General features: G+C 37.7%; 1 protein-coding gene across 1 annotated transcript in view; it reads right to left on the reverse strand.

The window, feature by feature from the left end:
• Window positions 1-20,022, reverse strand: part of SEL1L2 (SEL1L2 adaptor subunit of ERAD E3 ligase) — a 92,972-nt gene that overhangs the window by 44,912 nt on the left and 28,038 nt on the right. Inside the window, exons 4-10 of the mRNA XM_045832617.1 lie at window positions 18,094-18,147; window positions 17,596-17,655; window positions 17,424-17,505; window positions 15,986-16,140; window positions 15,296-15,352; window positions 2,906-2,974; window positions 1,726-1,803 (exon numbers count right to left, since the gene is read on the reverse strand). Of these exons, the coding sequence (XP_045688573.1) occupies window positions 1,726-1,803; window positions 2,906-2,974; window positions 15,296-15,352; window positions 15,986-16,140; window positions 17,424-17,505; window positions 17,596-17,655; window positions 18,094-18,147 (555 nt within the window). The remainder of the gene's footprint in view (window positions 1-1,725; window positions 1,804-2,905; window positions 2,975-15,295; window positions 15,353-15,985; window positions 16,141-17,423; window positions 17,506-17,595; window positions 17,656-18,093; window positions 18,148-20,022) is intronic.

Consider the following 20,022-nt stretch of genomic DNA (forward strand, 5'->3'; position numbering starts at 1 on the left):
GTAGTCTACTATGTTCTATCTGAGAGATACCAGCCTCACTGAACCTAGCAACCAAGCAAAAACTTCAGTATAACACCGTTTGTATATTCCCTCATATACCAAATCCATTTTGCCTTGGATAGGCTTTGAATTTTACTCTTTCTAACTCACCCCAGGCTGCCAAATATAATAACTGATGCATAGAACTTACTGTGTGCCAGGCAGTGCTTTAACTACTTTACAATAGGAAGCAAAGAAATGTCGACTCAATAAATCTTGACAACAACAATACAAGGCAAATCTTTCTATTCCCATTTTATAAATGGAGAAGTTGAGGCCCCAAAAGATTAAGTAACTTGTCCCTAGTTGTTGGAAACTGCCCTGCCTGGTTTCAGAAGCTGTAACCCCCCATGGCTAAGGTTGAGTAAAAAGACCTTGGGACTTAAGGAGATAAAACTTATCCTCCTGGCAGGGGCACAGCCCCTACCCCCTTTACTTCACCCTGCTTGGTCCCTGGAGGATGACTGGATAGTCAATGACAAGTAAGATTTCTCAAGGGAGGAACAACCTAAATCAGGCACACTCACAAAGGAGCCATTAGGTAAGGGTTTAGGGGATTATGGAGAAGGGACAAAAGACCTTCACCCCTCAGCTTTGTTATAGCCTGAGTCCTCATTCTATCTGTAAAAAGTCCCCTAATCTCTTTGTTGCCTTACTTCCCCTGCCTGACTTAAACCTAAAACAATGCTGGAGGCAGTGTGGCCCTGTGCTGGAACAGAAGGTTCCTGGGGGCAATCAGGCCTAAGAAAGAATGCATAAAATCCTGTGAAACCTGCTTTGCTAAGAATCCCCTCAATTTAAATGTTAAGATTCCCAGCATAAAATGTTTTTTTTTCCCAAAGTTTTATGCCCTTTTGTTGTCACTCTATCTATCTGACCCTGACTCAGAATAAGCCTTTATACTTCTTTGAATGTTATCTGTTCCTTGATTATTACTGCCTGAAAATGATTGATGAGCTTTACGTATATGCCCTGTATTCCTATGCAAACTGAACCCAATAAAAGTGCACTGAAAAAGAGGCTCAAGGCCTTTCTCCTCTGAGAGACTGGTCAGCCTTTACTCCCCAAGCAGATCATGTCTTGGTAGACTTATTTTCATCCTGGTTTCCAGGGGAGCTTCGTGGGATGGAGCTCCCCCCACCTAGTCACACAGCTAGTAAGTAGCAGGGCTAGCATTCAAATCAAATGTCTGCAGAGCCTTGCTCTCAATCATCTTGTTCTGCTTGCCTCTCTGACAACTTTCCTCTTGGGCCAGAGGCATTTCCGGCTTTTGGGCAAGGTCCAGTGGGAGAAAACTGGGCATTTCTTGGTTGTTATTGTCCTGAAGTTACTGCTTTATTGATTGAGTTTTTCCTTCCTCTGTCCTTATCTATTGTATTTTATTTCTTGTTTGCTGAGTTAGATGGCCTCATCTATGCATGGAAGAGGGGAGAGCTGAACTTATCTCTGGTCTTTTGCTAGGATAGCACAAGTCATTGGCATTTCTGTTTACCAAGAAGACATGTCTCCCCTGTGACCTGAATCCCATATTTTATAGTTAACAATATTCTCCTTCTCTTGGACACAAAAGTCCTCCTAGGCCTGTTAGCCAGGCATGAGGCTTTGGAGTCAACTTTTCAGCATAAGTCTATATGTAATAGAAGCCAAGTATTTTCATGTGTTTGCAGAAATGGGCTAAGTACATACCTTATTGGCTGCCATGGAAAAGTATTTGAAAGCAGTAGCATTATTTTGTGGTGCTGCATCATTACCTTCTAAATACATCTAGAAAAAAATTAAAAGAGGATGTAAAAAACTAAGAAATTTGAGGGTGATGAAAATGTTTTAGAACTACATAAAGGTGAAGGTTGCACAACACTGTCAGTGTAGTAAATGCCACTGAAATATACACTTTTAAATGACTAATTTATGTCATATGGATTGTACTTCAATTTTTTTTTAAAAGGGAAAACTAAAGAAACAATCTACTACATGCATTCTGGAGTGACATTGCCCAAACCAAAACATGAGATCTACTTGTGTTTTTTCACATTTCCTAGCATCTAAATTTACTGTATGTAGCACTTCTGGAAACAGGGCATTTGTCCCCATGGTTGCTAATAAATATAAGCTCGCTGTAAGGAGCCAAAGGCAGTACTTGGCAAAGGGAGTGATCTTTGAAGAAGAAAGAACATGCATTTCTAGAGGAACACAAGGGTGGACTTTGGTCAACCTGGAGCTGGGTCTCCTTCTGGGAGTTAAGGAAGGAGACACCTCATTGAATTGAAGAATGTACCAGTCTTCAATTCACTAGCCCTGTGAATTCACTAGCTAGTTATGTACAACTAGCCCTGATCTCCTGTTACATGCCAGGGGAAAAGATTGTGGGAGAGAATCTGTGCTATACTCAGTCAGAAACCCTGGGACAGGTGTACTTCAAGGTTGTTTTTGGTATCTCAGGTGAAAGTTGTTGATTTCTGGGGACTTTTAAAAACTATCATCTTGGGCCCTGGCTGGTGTAGCTCAGTGGATTGAGTGCAGGCTGTGAACTAAAGTGTCGCAGATTCAATTCCCAGTCATGGTACATGTCTGGGTTGCAGGCCATGACCCCCAGCAACTGCACATTGATTTCTCTCTCTCTCTCTCTCTCTCTCTCTCACCCTTTCCCTCTCTAAAAAAAAAAAAATCTTAAAAAAACAAAAAACAAAAAACCAAAAAACTATTATCTCAGGAATACTACCCTCATTTTGCAGCCAAATGCTCCTCTCAGCTGCTTTCATGAAAGAGGCCTGCATCCCTGTACCCTACATTGGCTTCAATCAACTAATACCATTAATTTCTTAGGTTTTTAAAAAATGAAAGTTATTGATCAAGATGAAGCATGTACCTTTCCTATAAATGCCATGGCATTTGCACTTCCAGCCTTTGCTGCCTTTAAAAAGTAGTATAGTGCTTTCTGGAGAGAAATGGAACAGTATTATTGACAGTTATAAACATATTATACAAAATGGCTTTTCAAAGAAAACTATTTCATTTAACATGCATTAAAAAAATCTATTAAATTTCCTCTTTCTTCAAGGCAGTATTTCAAATGCTATTTGAGCCATAAACTGAACAGTGGGAGAATGAATATATAAATATATACACACACACTATATATATATATGTATATATATAGACACCTTTGCACACACACACACATATTGTATATATGTGTATGTGTGTGTATACAAGGTATGTCCAGAAAAAGTCCAGCCATTATTAATGTAATGAGAACGGTGTGCGCAATATTGATGTAACCTGGCAGCCAAGGAAAGTGGACTGGAATGCACATGTGTGAACAATGGTGACTTCTCTGTATTAATCAGTTGGGGAAGTAGATGCCACTGAGTGAGCATGTGAACTGTGTGGTCATCACATTCAAAATGACTTAGTAAATAGAGCATGAATCTGCATCAAATTGTGTGTTAAGCTTGAACCTTCTTCTGTGGAAAGTATTTGGGTGATTCAGAAGGCCTCAGCTATGGACAACTGGTGACTGGAAGCTTCATCACAACAATATGCCCATCACGTCTCATGCAGAGTTTTTTTTGTGAAACATCTAATCACCCAGGTGACTCAGTCCCACTACAGCCCAGATCTGGTGCTCTGAAACATGACTTTTCCCCAAACCAAAATCACCTTTGACAGGGAAGAGATTTCAGACCATTGATGAGATTCAAGAAAATATGTTGGGGGTTCTGATGGCAATTGGGAGAACTGTGAGAGGTCCCAATGTGCTTACTTTGAAGGGAACTGAGGTATCATTGTCCTATGTACAATGTTTCTTGTATCTTCTTCAGTAAATATATCTAATTTTCATATTACACATCTGGATACCTTCTAGCCAGACCTCAATATATATGTGCATGTGTGTGTGTGTGTGTGTGTATACCTGTGTATGTGTGTATGTGTATGTATAATACATATAACCTAGAGACCACACACACACACACACACACACACACACACACACATATACATATAGTCCGGCACAAATAACCCCTTTTTATTACAAAATCTTTTATTACAAAATCATAAGCATTTAATTCTGTAACATAACAATATAACACTTAAACATACCATATGACATTTTAGGTGAAATGTTCAAGTTGCTGTCCATCTCATGCGAGACATTCACAAACCCTACCAACCACACTCAAGCAAGCTTTACTTCTACTGGACCCTGTGTGTGTGTATTTATATATATATATATATATATATATATATATATATATATACATATATATGTATATATATGTACATATATATTTAGAATGTGAGGACTTTTCACATTTGGAAAGGCATGATGGGTGTATGACTTAATGAGAACAGACAAATCTCAGCTGCACACCTAACAGTCCATTGTTTTGAAAAAGTACACATCTATGTTGATACTATGTACTGATAAGACAGTTTATACAACTGGCATAATTAGGTATGTAGCATCTTAATGTTTATAAGGCAGAGTGAATAGAACCAGACACAACTGTCTGCCTGCTGAGACCAGATATTTTTGTAGAGGTGAACTTGAGGCCAATTCTTTCTAAATCAAATTGAAGGATGCCAGCAAACCTTCTGATTCTCTCTAGGTCATAACATTAGATGAAACTCTCAGTCTAGAATGCATAAGGTCTGCCCTGCCTCTTGCTGCTTCATTCCATAGGCCTCATCCTGAATTCCCAGAAGCTCTCCTCAGACACAATATGGAGTAATAAAAAACGTCAGCCCCAGGAATAAGAAATGAAGACACTCTCCAAAGTATCTTATTAGGACACAACTCTTCTGCACTTTAAAGAGCATTAACTAGGCTGATGTGCAAGGGTCTGCTGCTTCCCAAAAAGAAGAAATTGTCTACGGAAGAAATGTGGGTAGTTCTTTTATCTGTAAATTCGCTCTAGAAATATTACCGAATTATTTGACAACCACAGGCTTATTAGTTAAGTAGGTCTGTCTTGTAGACATAAGTACAAATGTCACCAGTGCTGGACCTCATCATATCATGCATACATTTGTCCATCCATCTCCTCTCTTCTTTTTTAAAAAAATATTTTACCTTTTAGAAAAAGGTAGGGAGGAAGAGAGGGAGAGAAATATCAATGTATAGTTGCCTCTCTCACCCCCTCCCAACTGGGGACCTGGTCTGCAACCCAAGCATGTGCCCTGACTGGAAATCAAACCTGCAATGCTTTGGTTCACAGGCTGGCACTCAATCCGCTGAGCCAAACCAGCTAGGGCTCTTCTGTTTTTCATTTATCTTTTCAAAGCTTGATTGAAACCTGATGTATATATGGTAATATGCTAGGTAATATAGGTGATTCATAGGTAAAAAACACTGTGTCCACAAAAGAATGTAAATAAATGGCAACAAGGCAATAGATGATAGGTGGGATAAAAGGAACATCAAACAAGAATTAGAGGGGTATAAATAATACATATTGTAATCAGTTCTGTGATAAGTATTTTACAAGTTTTTTCTTAACTAATATTCACAATGACACTATAAGGAAGGTATTGTTAATATCTAAGCCTTTTTAGTGACACTTAAGGGTACTGGAGTCCCACAAAAAGCCTGAACCCAATTCCCATGTACTTGGCACTCAGCCTTCTCAGTTAAAGAAAGAGGGCTTAAGTGATAAGGGTCTCATGAAAGATGGAGAAAATTTACCAGTATAGAGGTTATCATAGGCTTGGAGAATAACATGAGTAAAGAAAGGAGATGGGAATGTCCAAGGTGTGTCCAGGAAATAGTAATTTTTTCAGTATGACTTAAGTAGAATATCTAAAACCTAAGACTTGAAAAAATATGATGGGTCCATATTATAGAAATCTTGAATACCAGGCTAAGGACTTTTATTTTATTTGGTTGAATATAGAAGCCACTTAAGATTTATAAACATGAGTAAATAAATTAAATGTATGGTCAAATGTATGATTTACAAATTACATTTATCAGAGCCAATATAAAAAATAAGGTTATTTCTTATGAATGTCTCTATTGAGCCAAGATCCAAATATACTCTTAGATTACTATAATTTGTGCACATCACAGTATCTCCAGGCCTTGCTTTCCTCATTTATGTTTTCTTCTGTGTGGTCCTAGAGCATTCTGTCCTTCCTTATAATGCCATCCATTCATTGATTTAATTGTCTGCTTAACTGTTTGTCTTCTCCAATGTTGAATACTCTATACTTAGTACAGTGTCTACTATATGTTAGGCACTCAGAAAATATTTCTGGAATGAATAAATAAATTGTGAATTTAATAATAAATGTATAAATCTTTAAAACAAGAGGACTGCATTTTAATCTTTATGATCCATTTTAGCTCTAGTATTATGATTCTATGAAATCATTTTCAAAGTCCATTTTCAGAATTTGGCTCTCAAATAGGCCATAGTGAGTTATAGAAAAAAATTTCACTCTAGAAAACTAGATTTGAACTGTTAAAAGATAATAATCTATTCACCAGCACCTATATCTTGGTGCTTTCCCCATTGTTCAATATAACCATTCAATAAAGACCAAAGGAATTGAGGTTTTCTGAAATTCCCTGTTCCATACTCCTCTACATTCATGGCTTACTTGGCATTTCCATTCTCTCTTCTTTCTATTTAAATTAACCTGCCCATAAAGCTATCACTTCAACACTTTATTAAATAAAAATAACATGCAAGTAGTTTTGATGGATATGCAAGAGCCAACCTGAGTGCTTGCTTTCAAAAAGTTAAGATCAAGTATTCATTCATCTGTTATGGGCTACATATTTGTGTTCCCCCCAAAGTCATAGTTCATATACTGAAAACCTAATGCCCAAAGTAATAAGAGGGGAGGCCTTTGAAAGGTGATTGGCAGAGCTCTCATCAATGGGATTGATGCCTTTATAAAAGAGTCCCCGGAGATTTAGCTCATCCCTTCTGCTATTGGAGGAAACAATGAGAAGTCTGAAAACTGAAAGAGTCTTAACCCAACTATGCTGGTGTAGGAGACCATTCTACGTGGTGTGGGCCCAGATCCCACTTGGAGATGCACAGGACCCATGCCCACAGACAGGTTTTTTTCATGGGGAATCAGGCCTGCATTGTGCCTAGGCCACTTTGAGTCTTGCTCTTGTTAAAAAACTCCCTCACCCTGAATTGAGGACATTTACTGCAAAGTAACTTCCTAAAATCCATGCTAAACCTTCCAAGGATGAGTGTAACCAGTTCAACCACTTTTGCCTTTTCACTTGCAAATATTCCTCTTCTGTGATGTGATTAGTGGCATTGGCTCCTTTGTTTTCTGTAAAAGGTAACTAACTACCTAAAGTGAACCTGTGCATAGTAAATGAGGACCATCATGTAATGTGCTGAGAAACCCAATAAAGGCAGGTCACGGCAAGGGCCAAGGCTTTTGCTCCCCTTGAGAGAAAAACCATGCTGTCCCTTTCCCTCCACTAGACTCAGTAGTTCTTGTGAATGTGTCATTTTATCCATAATGATGTGAACACTGTGGGCCGGTGTCTGCAGCATGCTGGCACTCTGATCTCAGATGTCCAGCCACCAAAACTGTGAGAAGTAAATTTCTATTGTTTTAACTCTCCCATTCTATGGTATTTTTGTTATAGCAGCTCAGACAGACTAAGGCTCCATCCTTCATAGATTTACTGAGTACATACCATTATATTTTACTGATTCTAAGATGCATATCCCTCTTTAATAAAGATATTTCTTATCATAAATGGCATCATACAATTTATGTTTGCAGTGTTTTTTCTTTCTCAGTTGAACATAAAATAATGTATCTTATATTGGTGATGTCTTGTTATAAAATATAGTATGTCTTAGGTATTATGCTAAGTGAAGTTTTATTATTTGATTACACATCTTTTTTTAAAAAAATGAGCATCATTTTTTGTTTGTTCTAAGAAAACTCCTAGTTTAATCAGTTTGTAACATTTTCTCTACAATAAAATGCCAGAAATATATTGATCTAAAGACATTTATGAACACTTCTTTTGTCTTAGGCTCTATAAATCATCTTGGGAAAGGACAATATTAGCTCTTTTTACTGGGTGGCAAGGTAGACAAAGCAGTTGACCTTACATGTTTATATTATTTTTCTGTTAAGTTTAATTTAATTATGCCTTATCCCTTTTAGTAATATACACCAAAACACCCATATTTTCTAATCCAATTCATTCTGATCTCTATATATTTAGAAATGCAAATTACATTAAAATGTATGTGTAGAAATGAAAGATAATATAATCAAAGGTATTGTGTATACAATACTTTTCAATAATTAAGAATTTTTGTGGTGGAAAGAGGGCTGAAAATATTTCTTGAGGTGACAACTCATGAAAGATTAATTAAATCAACAGTGAGAAGAAAAAACAAACAAACTAGTTATTTCCAGGTATTTTGATATTTAATTTGCTAGGCAGCAAAATAGGTTTCACTTATATTTATAAAGAACCTTACACTAAAGTGGCCCACTCCAAGACAAATTACAATGAAAATGGAAAAATTTAAAGACACAGAGAGAATCTTAAAGGCAGCAAGGGAGAAACAGCTAGTAACATACAAGGGAGCTCTGATAAGGCCATCAGCTGATTTCTCAACAGAAACACTACAAGCCAGAAGGGATTGGCATGAAATGTTTCAAGTGATTAAAAGTGAGGACCTACAGCCAAGACTACTCTATCCAACAAGGCTCGTATTTAAAAGGTGAAATAAAGAGCTTCCCTGACAAAGGAAGGCTAAAAGAGTACATCTCCACCAAACTGGCACTGCAAGAGATGCTAAAGGGACTGCTTTAAAAAAAAGAAGAAAGAGAGAGAGAGAGAGGGAGGGAGGGAGAGAGGAACACAGGAACAAAATAAAAAATGGCAATGAATAAGTACCTATGAATAATAACCTTAAATGTAAATGGATTAAATATTCCAATCAAAAGATGTAGGGTAGCTGAATAGATAAGAAAAGAAGACCCACATATATGCAGTCTACAAGGGACCTACCAAAGAACAAAAGATATACATAGACTGAAACTGAAGGGATGGAAAAAATATTCTGTGCAAATGTTCATAAAAAAACTGGGGTATAAATACTTATATAAGACAAACTAGTCTTCAAAACAAAGGCCATAACAAGAGATAAAGAAGGTCACTACATAATACTTAAGGGGGTGGTTAAACAAGAGGATAAAACTCTTGTAAACATATATGCACCCAATAGAGGTACACTTACTGTAAGTATATAAAGAAAATATGCGAGAATGTTAAGCAAGAGAGTCAGCAATACAGTTATTGTGGGGGATTTTAACATCACACTGTCAACAATGGATAGATCTTCCAAACAAAAAGTCAACAAAAATATGCATAATTGAATGACACTCTAGGTCAAATGGACTAAATTGATATTTATAGATCACTTCACTCAAAAGAAGAAAAATACACATTCTTCTCAAATGCACACGGATCATTCTCAGTGATAGACCACATGGTAGGATGCAAACCAAGCTTGAACAAATTCAGAAAAATTGAAATCATATCAAGCATCTACTTGGATCACAATGACTTAAAACTAGATACCAACCTCAAGGAAAAAAACCCTCAAAAACATTCAAATACATGGAGGCTGAATAATATGTTATTAAATAATGAGTGGTCAACAATGAGGTCAATGAAGAAATCACAAAGTGTCTGGAAACAAATAAAAATAAACATAAAACAGACTAAAACCTATGGGACACAGCAAAGGCAGTCCTGAGAGGGAAGTTCATAACAATGCACAACTACTTAAAGGTGAGAGAAAACTCTAAAATAAACAACCTAACCTTACACCTATAAGACTAGAAGAAAAACAACAAACAAATCCCAGAGCTAGAAGAAATGAAATAAACAAGATCAGACCAGAATTAAATGGCATAGAGACGCAAAAAACAATTCAAAGGATCAATGAATCCATGAGCTGGTTCTTTGAAATGATAAACAAAATTGACAAACCATTAAACAGACACATCAAGAAAAAAAGAGAGATAACCCAAATAAACAAAATCAGAAACCAAAGAGGAAAGTAACAACTGATAACACAGAAATACAAAGGATTAGGTCTTCCTGCCAAGATGGAGGTGTAAGTAGATATGTTACAGAACACACAACAAGGGGGGCCTTGGGATGATATACTATTATTTAAAAGGCCCCCAGGTCCATCATGTCCGCCACCAGAGGAAAGACATCTCTCAATGCCAGAGATTCGTGAAAAGGAAAGGAAATGTTTATTTAATGCTATACTAACTTAAAGTAGTGACCTAATGTCTTTATCAAAAATCCCAAAGTCCCTTAAAACACCCACAAACAGACACAGTCCTTCCTTCCTTCCCCCCTTTGCCCAGTCCAGAGTACCGTATCTCAGGAAAGGAAATAGAAGTCCATGGCTCAGGCAGTCCTCTGGTTCTTCCCAGTTAGTCCTCCATCTCGACTGGGAGACCTCCCTGGGTTCCCGGCACCCTCCTCTGAGTCGCCAGGATCTCTGCTAAAACCAGGTGGTGGTTCCCCCTTCTAAAGCTGCAGGGGTCCCCACTCTGGCACAGGCACGTGGTCCTCTTTCCCAGGGCCACGGGAGTCTCCACTCTGTCAAGGCCACGTGGTTCTCCTCCTCAGGGCTGCGGGAAGGGGGAGTCCCCACTCTGCCAAAGCCACGTGGTTCTCTTTTTGCAATGGCCGTGATCCTCTCTGCACCTCCACAGCCACATGGTTCTCTCCCTCTCAGGGCTGCGCAGGGTTCACCTTCCTAAAGCAGCATGGTTCTCCCTCCTCTCAATGGCCGAGGTCCTCCCCATTCGGCTAAAGCCACATGGTTCTCTCTCTCTGGGATGCGGGAGTCTCCACTCTGCTAAAGACGCATGGTTCTCCCCTTCTCAGGGCTGTGCATGGCTCTCCTCCTCAGGGCTACGCATGGCACTCCTTCCTAAAGCAGCATGGTTCTCCCACCTAATGGCCGCCAAGTCTGGGTTTTAAATCCTCGAGGCCAATCTTCCTCTGCAGCCTCATTTCCGACTCCTCCCACACTCGGCTTCACATGCCAGAATTCGTATCCTTCCAGGTTTACTGGGCTGCCATCATGAGTCTGGGCAGGTGTGGCCCCATGTCCTGGAGCCAATCTTCTCCGAGCTCCCACGCAGGCGCTGTAGCTTGGGGGATCTGCCCCCAGTCACCTCTTGGTGGGGAAGTTACTTCCATTCCCCTGGCTCAGGGCATGGCCACAGCTATTTAACATATCTAAGCGACCAGACAAAGGCTATAGATATGTTAAATGACCACACCAGAGGGCAGCTGCAAGGCTGTTGCTATGCAAAATAGCTCTCAATGGCCCTGCTCCATTTGTCCCTTCCCCCAACCCACACCCTGGGTGGGGGGGATGGAGACATCTTAAAATCTCCTGGGCACCTTAAGTTCTGGACCCCATTTCAAATGCCCATTTGGGGTCCCCCCTCTTGGCTGCACCCTGTAACAGATACGCTTTGCCTCCTTGCACAACCAAAAGAAGAAGAACAACAAATTTAAAAACAAAACAATAACCAGAACTGCCAGAAAATCGAAATGTATGAAAGTCTGACAACAAGGAGTTAAAGAAGAAACATTCATCCAGACCAGTAGGAGGAGCAAAGAGAGGTAGCTGGGGCAGAGAGGACTCACAGTAAGGTGGTAGCTGGAGGACCCAGGCAGGCGAGGTGGTAGCAGGTGGACTGGGAAGTCCAACATTTGCATGTGGATAAACCTGAAGAAACAACTGGGGAGTGAGACAGACCATGCAACCCAGGGTTCATGCCCAGGGAAATAAATCCTCAAAATCTCTGACTGAAAACACATGTGGGGGTTGAGGCAGCAGGAGAAATTCCCAGCCTCACAGGAGAGTTTATTGGAGAGACCTACAGGGTCCTAGAATGTACACAAAACTACCCACCTGGGAATCAGCACCACAAGGGCCCAATTTGCTGGTGGGAAGCAGAGGAAGTGACTGAAAGTGAAAAGCTGAGCAAGCAGCATTGTTCCCTCTTGGACCCCAATCCCATATACATGCCACAGTGTAGCGACTTGAATTGCCCCATTCTGGCAAATACCTAAGGCTCTCCCACTTGCTACATAACAGGCATGCCAAGACAAAAAAAATATGGCCCAAATGAAAGAACAGATCAAAGCTCCAGAAAAAATACAACTAAGTGATGAAGAGATAGCCAACCTATTAGATAGAGAGTTCAAAACACTGGTAATCAGGATGCTCACAGAAATGGTTGAGTATGATTACAAAATAAAGGAAGCAGTGAAGGCTCTACAAAATGAAATAAAGGAAAATATACAGGGAACCAATAGTGAAGGGAAAGAAACTGGGGCTCAAATCAATAATCTGGTATAGAAGAAGAAATAAACATTAAACCAGAACATAATGAAGAAACAAGAATTCAAGAAAATGAAGAGAGGCTTAGGAACCTCTGGGACAACTTTAAATATTTCAATATCTGAATCACAGGGGTGCCAGAAAGAGAAAAGGAAGAGCAAGAAGTTTAAAACTTATTTGAAAACATAATGAAAGACAACTTTTCTAATCTGGCAAAGGAAATGGACTTCCAGGAAGTCCAGGAAGCTCAGAGTCCCAAAAAAGTTGGACCCAAGGAAGCACACAACAAAGCACATCATGATTAAACTATCCAAGATTAAAGATAAGGAGAGAATCTGAAAAGCGGCAAGAGAAAAGGAGTTTCCTAGAAAGGAATTCCCATAAGACTACCAGCTGATTTCTCAAAAGAAACCCTACAGGCAAGAAGGGGCTGGAAAGAAGTATTTGAAGTCATGAAAGGCAAGGATTACCTACATCCAAGATGACTCTGTCCAGCAAAGCTATCATTTAAAATAGAAGGGCAGATAAAGTGCTTCCCAGATAAGGTCAACTTAAAGGAGTTCATCACCAAGCCCTTATATGAAATGTTAAAGGGACTTATCTAAGAAAAAGAAGATCTCAAAAACTATGAATAGTAAAATAACAACAAACTCATAACTATCAACAACCAAACCTAAAAAACAAAACAAAAAAACAAAAACAAACTAAGCAAACAACTCTAATAGGAACATATTCACAGAAATGGAGAACACGTGGAGGGTGATGAGTGGGAAGGTGGGGGGGCGGTGAAATTTGGGAAAAGGTACAGGGAATAAGAAGCATAAAATTTGGTACAAAATAGACAGGGGGAGGTTAAGAATAGTATGGGAAATAGAACAGCCAAAGAACTTATATATATATGATCCATGGACATGAACTAAGGTAGGGGAATGATGGTGGAAGGGAGAGTACAGGGTGGAGGGGAATAAAGGGGAGACAAAAATGGGATAACTGTAATAGCATAATCATTAAAACATATTTAAAAACAAAAATAAAAAAGACAAAATCACAATATCATATCAATTGGTGGAGAAAAAGCACTTGATAAAATCCAGCACCCATTTATTATAAAAACCACTCAGCAAAGTGGGAATAGAGGGAGCATAAGTCAACATAATAAAGGCCATATACAAAATAACTACTGCCAACATCATATTCAATAAGCAAAAACTAAAAGTTGTTCCTTTAAGATCAGGAACAAGACAAGGGTGTCCACATTCTCCGCTCTTACTCAACATAATACCATAAACAAATCAACAAACAGTAAGTGCTGGTGAGGTTGTGGAGAAAAGGGAACCCTAGTACATTTTTGGTTGGAATGCAGACTGGTACAGCCAATATGGAAAGCAGTATGGAATTTCCTCAAAAAACTAAAAATGGAACTGCCTTTTGACTCAGCAGTTCCACAGCTGGGATTATACCCTAAGAATCCTGAAACACTAATTCAAAAGAACCTATGAACCCCAATGTTCACAGCAAAACAATTTACAATAGCCAAGTGGTGGAAGCAACCTAGGTGCCCATCAGTAAATGAGTGAATCAAAAAACTGTTGTACATTTACACAATGGAATACTACACAACAGAAAGGAAGAAGAAACTCCTACCCTTTGTGGCAGCATGGATGGAACTGGAGAGCATTATGCTAAGTGAAATAAGCCAGGTGGTGAAAGACAAATACCATATGATCTCACCTTTAAGTGGAACCTAATCAATAAAACAAACAAGTGAGCAATAAGAACCAGAGACATTAAAATAAAGAGCAAACTGACAATGACAAGAAGGGGGGTGGGGGATAACAAGAGAAAGAACGGGAAGGGTCAAGTCAGGGAACATGTACATATAAGGAACCCATGGACCTAGGCAATGGGTAGGAATGTGGGAGGTTGGGGTGAGTATGGCAGAGGAGACTAATGGGGGGATATGGGGACAACTGTAATTGAACAAGAATAAAAAAGAAAAATAAATAAATAAAGTGAGATGGAAAGTAACAATAGATAACTCTTTTATGTGACTGCCTTATGAAGTAATTTCTACTGTTAGCTTTTGGGAACACATTGAAATACAGTATGTTTCTTTGCAACAATGAGCACATGGGTACTATAAAATAACAAGGGCTGCAAAACTCTTTAAAAAAGAATCCTAGTTATTTTCCCAGATCCATGGGGATCTACAGTCAGGATCTAGACAAGATATCTCATCCCAGGACTCTGGTATCTAACTGAGGAGGATCCTGTGTAGTCAACTTTATTTGCTTTTTCTTCACTAAATTTGAATTGTTAATTAATCATCTAACCTCATTGGGATAAGGTAAGGTTAAACAAAATAATTGAAGAAACTATACTAATTTATCAATATGCTTAATAATACTTCTAATTACATTGAAAACTGTTTGTCCTCTGATCTAACCAGATGGGGTTGAGGCTGGTCCACGGGCTTGTTAGTAGGAAACTCCCAGGTCGACTTTCCACCACTGACCTTTGGGGAATGTCCAAGGCCAGCAGGTGGAGGTATCCTCTTCCCTCACCTCAGTCTAAAAGTGTGTTTGGGTGGAAAGAGGCAAAGTTCAGAGCATGGAAACTGCCCTGCCTCAACTGCTCTTTCTGAAGCTTCTATATCTTTGTACTGGGAAACAGGTAGGAAAAGTGTTGCCTCTGGTGAACTTTGTTTTTCCTCAAAAGCTGGAAAGCTAATCTGACTAAGGAAGCAGCAGTGAGCTTTCCCCAGCAACTCTTCTACTACCCCTTCCTTTTTCACTGGCCCATCATCCTTCCTCACTACTACCCTTCCCACTCCACATGATGGAATCTCGAGATTGACTTACGTAGTAATCTTGATCTAGACCTTTCCCCCCAATCAGATGTAATTGTCCAAGAGAAACCTGGGAAAGAGGATTTTTGAAAATTATCTTAGCAGTGCTATTAATTTAAATAAAGGAAAGAAAAATTTTACTTGGTGATTTTACTATAGTATATTGATTCACTTTGATGCAGTTGATATGTCTTTAAAAAAGAAGCAGGGAAATATTCCAGACTATATCTTTGATTGGGTAATTTGCTGATACTGAGCATATAACTTCTTTAATGAGTGGCCTGCTGTATACAGTACTACCTGGGCACATAACCCTAGAGGCCTTAACTCTTGACTCTAAAAGGTGATACACACACCATCCCATTCTCATTCCCAAAGACAGAACATGTCTAGATCCTGGTAAGAAAGATCCTGGTAAGTTCATTTATATTAAAACCAACATTGGATGGTGCTTTCTTCTATAATTAAAATCTAGGCTTTTTAAAAATGAATTTTTAGGAGTGAATGTAAAAAAATTGCCATTACTGGCTTTCCTATAAACCATAGGAACTGCAAATGGCAGGGGTCATAAAAGGAGAAAGAGGAAAGACTGCGTCTTCCCTTTCTCACTTAAGATGGAGAATTTTTAATTCTAGTTCTCAGAACAAACCAAGCACTTGATAATATGCATGTTCTTAAAATTAAACTTGTCTGTATACATTACTTGTATTTGAACATCTCCTCTTTCTGCCAAAAATTTATAGTATTGATATATGTCCCAATCCAGAATTCCACTGTTGGAACGCAGATTTTCAGGTATCTCAGTTAGTCTCACTTTTTCCACTGGGATACCTTCACTTCTTTCTAATTTTTCAGCAACTGTGAATAAAACAAGCAAGAAAATAGTCGGAATACACAGGTTGCAAGTGGTAACAGTCAACTTAGAGAAAACTGTTAGTCAGTCCTATTCTCTTTAAATTGTGCAGAGATCTAGTCTATTAACAGAAGGGAAATATCCTCAGGTGATATAAATTTGCTGAATGTATTTAGTTCTGAGAAAAGTGCAAGAAAGCTTTGCAACCCATACAAATATTGTATCAACATGCATCAGACCCTACTAAAGATCTTGGCCAAGCAGTTTCAAGAAAAAAAGAGCTTTTACAGATTTTAGAAGGCAACTGACCCCTTCCACTATTGACTTCCGGAGACTGAAACTACAATATAAGAGTAACAACTGCTCCTTAATTACTTCCTATGGATAATCTGAAAATAAATATAAAGATAACTATGCTTGAATAAACCTAATAAAGCATGCAATTTGAAATATATATATATATATATATATATATATATATATAGTTATGTACAGCATCTTAAATTCAAAAGTAGTTATTTTCCTTTCTTTTCTCAGATCCTAATAATGCAAAAACATATATTTAGATGTTGTTCTGATTATAGAAACTAATCAAATGGACTTCTCCTTATTCACTTCTTGGCAGACTTTTATTTAATATTCTATTATGTAGTCTGGTTCAGTGATGTTGCAAGACGAAATGTTACATACAGCCTTGAAAATTATTCTAGGAATATACCATATTTTGTTGTGTATAATACACATTTTTGTTCAAATTTTTGAGGGAAAAATAAGGATGTGCATTATACATGTGCTGTAGTAAACCATGGGTTTAGTACTAAACATTATATATAGTAAAATATGGTATGTTAATCTCATGCTCTTTTTTGTAGACAAAGGATACTTGAATTGTTCTCAAGTGTAGTAATAGAGATCACCAATGTATGTATGTTACATCCACTTCCACAGGCATTTTAAACAAGTCATCTCATATTCTAAATGTTAATATTTATTGATACAACATTCAAATTCTCAGTAGAAGTGAAGAACAAAACAAGAATAAGTAAAGCATAATTGTCTGGGGACATGTAATAACAAAAATAAAAGATGAGCACAATCATGTAAAACTTTTTGAAAAATAAGTACAAGAAATCAGAAAACTCTACACTGTATTAAAAGAATTGTATTATAACAGGTGTTAAAAGCATACACTTTTAATACTTTCATAAATATGTCAATTGGCATTGATTTAGTTTTTAATTGCTTGGAAAGTATGTTTATCTTAAAATAAATTATGTGGATTACTCACTATATTCTGCCACTTTCTTGTAATGATATAGGGCAACTTCACAATTCTGTAGAACATTGATTCCTGACAAATATCTGTACCCCTAAAACACAGGCATACATATTCTTAATATTCTGATAGTGCTATAATAATAATACAAATATTTGGATCCAAGAATATTTAATTTACAAACCAATATCATCTGGGACATCATGCTTCCTCCAGCACTTCCAAAGGTGTAATATATTAGTGCCTAAAGTTAAAAAACACACATGTATATAAAATCGAAACTTGAAACTCAAACTGATCATTGCCCTTTTATTCCTAGCACAGAAATGAACCTTTAAGAGCTCCAAAATAAATTCCATATTTCATTCTCTTCTTCTGTAAAGACAGCTGACATTTTGTGGGCTGTCTTACTGAGCTCTGCAGCCTACAAAAAGGCATTGTACATGAAATTTATTTAATTGTCACAAAATCCCTATGAAGTAGTGTTATCTACCTTTAATGAAGAAATTGGAATATGGGACATTAAGAAAGTTACAGCATTTTAATCCTAAACTTCTCTGACTATTTAGCTGGTGCTTTTAATCTCTGTGCTACAGTGAGCCCTTTTATCTAAAGAGTAGAATCCCTATTCAATGTGTCTTTAAAAAATCAGTTTTGTTCAGAAAAAATAGAATGACCTTACCTTGGCTTGATTATATTCCATTCCTATTCCATAAGAAGACAAAAATCCTAATGCCTAGAGCCCAAAGAAAAAGTCAATCAATCAATTTATTTATTTCACAATTATTCTTATCTACATTGGTAAGGGGTATTTTAAATATTTGCTTCATTATAATCAGCATTATCTTATTTCTTATACCATAACAAAGTGCCTATAATATACAAATGGACAAGAAGCACATGAAAAGATATTCAACATAACTACTAGGGAAATACAAATGAAAAATGTAATCAGATATCATTTCATATCCATTAGGATGGCTACTTTCAAAGCAAACAAACAAGCAAAGCTAGAAAATAGGAAGTGTTGACAACGGTATGAAGAAATTTTGTGGGAATGTAAAACAGTGCAGCAATTGTGGAAAACAACCTGATGATTCCTTAAAAAGTTAAACAGAATTACAATATGATCCTGCAATTCTACTTTTAGGTATATATGCAAAATTATTGAAAAGAGGATCTCAAAAAGATAGTTGTATGCCCATCTTCATAGAGCATTATTCACAATAGCTAAGGTTGTAAACAACCCAAGTGTCCATCATCAGTGATGAATGAACACAATGTGGCATGCAATTATGTTGATCATTGTAGCTTAAAGTATATCTTTAAAAAAATATATATATGTTAGAGAGAGAAAGAAACATTGATGTGAGAGAGAAACATTGATTGGTTGTCTTCCATGCAGCCTGATCAGGGGATCAAACCCACAAGCTAGGTATGTTCTCTGACCGGGAATCAAACCCACAGCCTTTTGGTGTATGGCTGACACTCCAACTGAGCCACACTGGCTAGGTCTAAAGTATATCTTGATATCTCATAGAGCAAATCTCCCCTCCTTATTATACCCTCCAATTTGTTTACTACTCTTAACCATTGTAGACAAACTTTAATGTATGTATTCCATGTATCACCAAACTTTCATAAATTAATTTTTTTTCACTTTCTGATATATTTTGGAGATTTTCTTCTGCCCATACATACTTATGGGTGGACATGACATAATTTCATAGCATAGTCATTCCCCTAATGTTAGACATTTAGATTTTTCATCTCTTACTAAATAAATTGCAAATCTTGTACATTCACAGGTATATATATATATATTTTTGGAACAAATAACTGAAAATGGAATTGCTGAGTCAAAGTGTATATGCAGTGAAAATGTAAATAGTTACTGACAAATTGCCTACTAATGTATTATGCAAATTTATGCTCTTACCAAAAATATGTGAATTATCCATTCCCCCATATTCTCACCAATGCTAGATATCTTTGATTTTCAATTTTTTAATTTTACTAGTCTAATAAATAAGAAAACCTTGTTTATATTAGGATTTTCCAAATTATTGGTGAAATTAAGCATCTTATTTACTAGCCATTTAATTTCTTCTGTCACTTGAATGTTCATATCCTTTGATCATTACTACTATGTTTATTTATCTTTCCTTGTGGTGGTTTAGGATCTCTATATAAACTGTATGTATTAGTCATTCATTTGTTATATATTTTGGTGAATATTTCCTCCTAGTTTATATTACTATTTGTCTTTCATCACTGATTATGCTGCTATTTCATTATACAGATGTTGGGAACCACCCTGCCTGGTATCAGAAGCTGAAACCCCCACCTAGGCTAAGGCTAAGGGAATGCCCTTGGAACCGTAAGCCAGCAAGGAGACAAAAGCTTATCTCCCTGGCAGGAATGCTGCTTCTGCTGCTTTATTCATAACTGAACCCCAAAAAGCTTGGTCGGTTAGCCAAAGATGGGTAAGATTCCCCAAGGGGGGAACGACCTAAGACAGGCATGATCACTTTGGGAGGCCCCCCAAAAGAAGGACTTTGGGGGCTGCAGCAAAAGGGGGTGATGGACCCTCGCTCCTCGGCTTTGACAT

Source organism: Phyllostomus hastatus, unplaced genomic scaffold (assembly GCF_019186645.2).
Source record: "Phyllostomus hastatus isolate PE091 unplaced genomic scaffold, TTU_PhHast_1.1 phas_contig_17, whole genome shotgun sequence".
Lineage (NCBI taxonomy): Eukaryota > Metazoa > Chordata > Mammalia > Chiroptera > Phyllostomidae > Phyllostomus > Phyllostomus hastatus.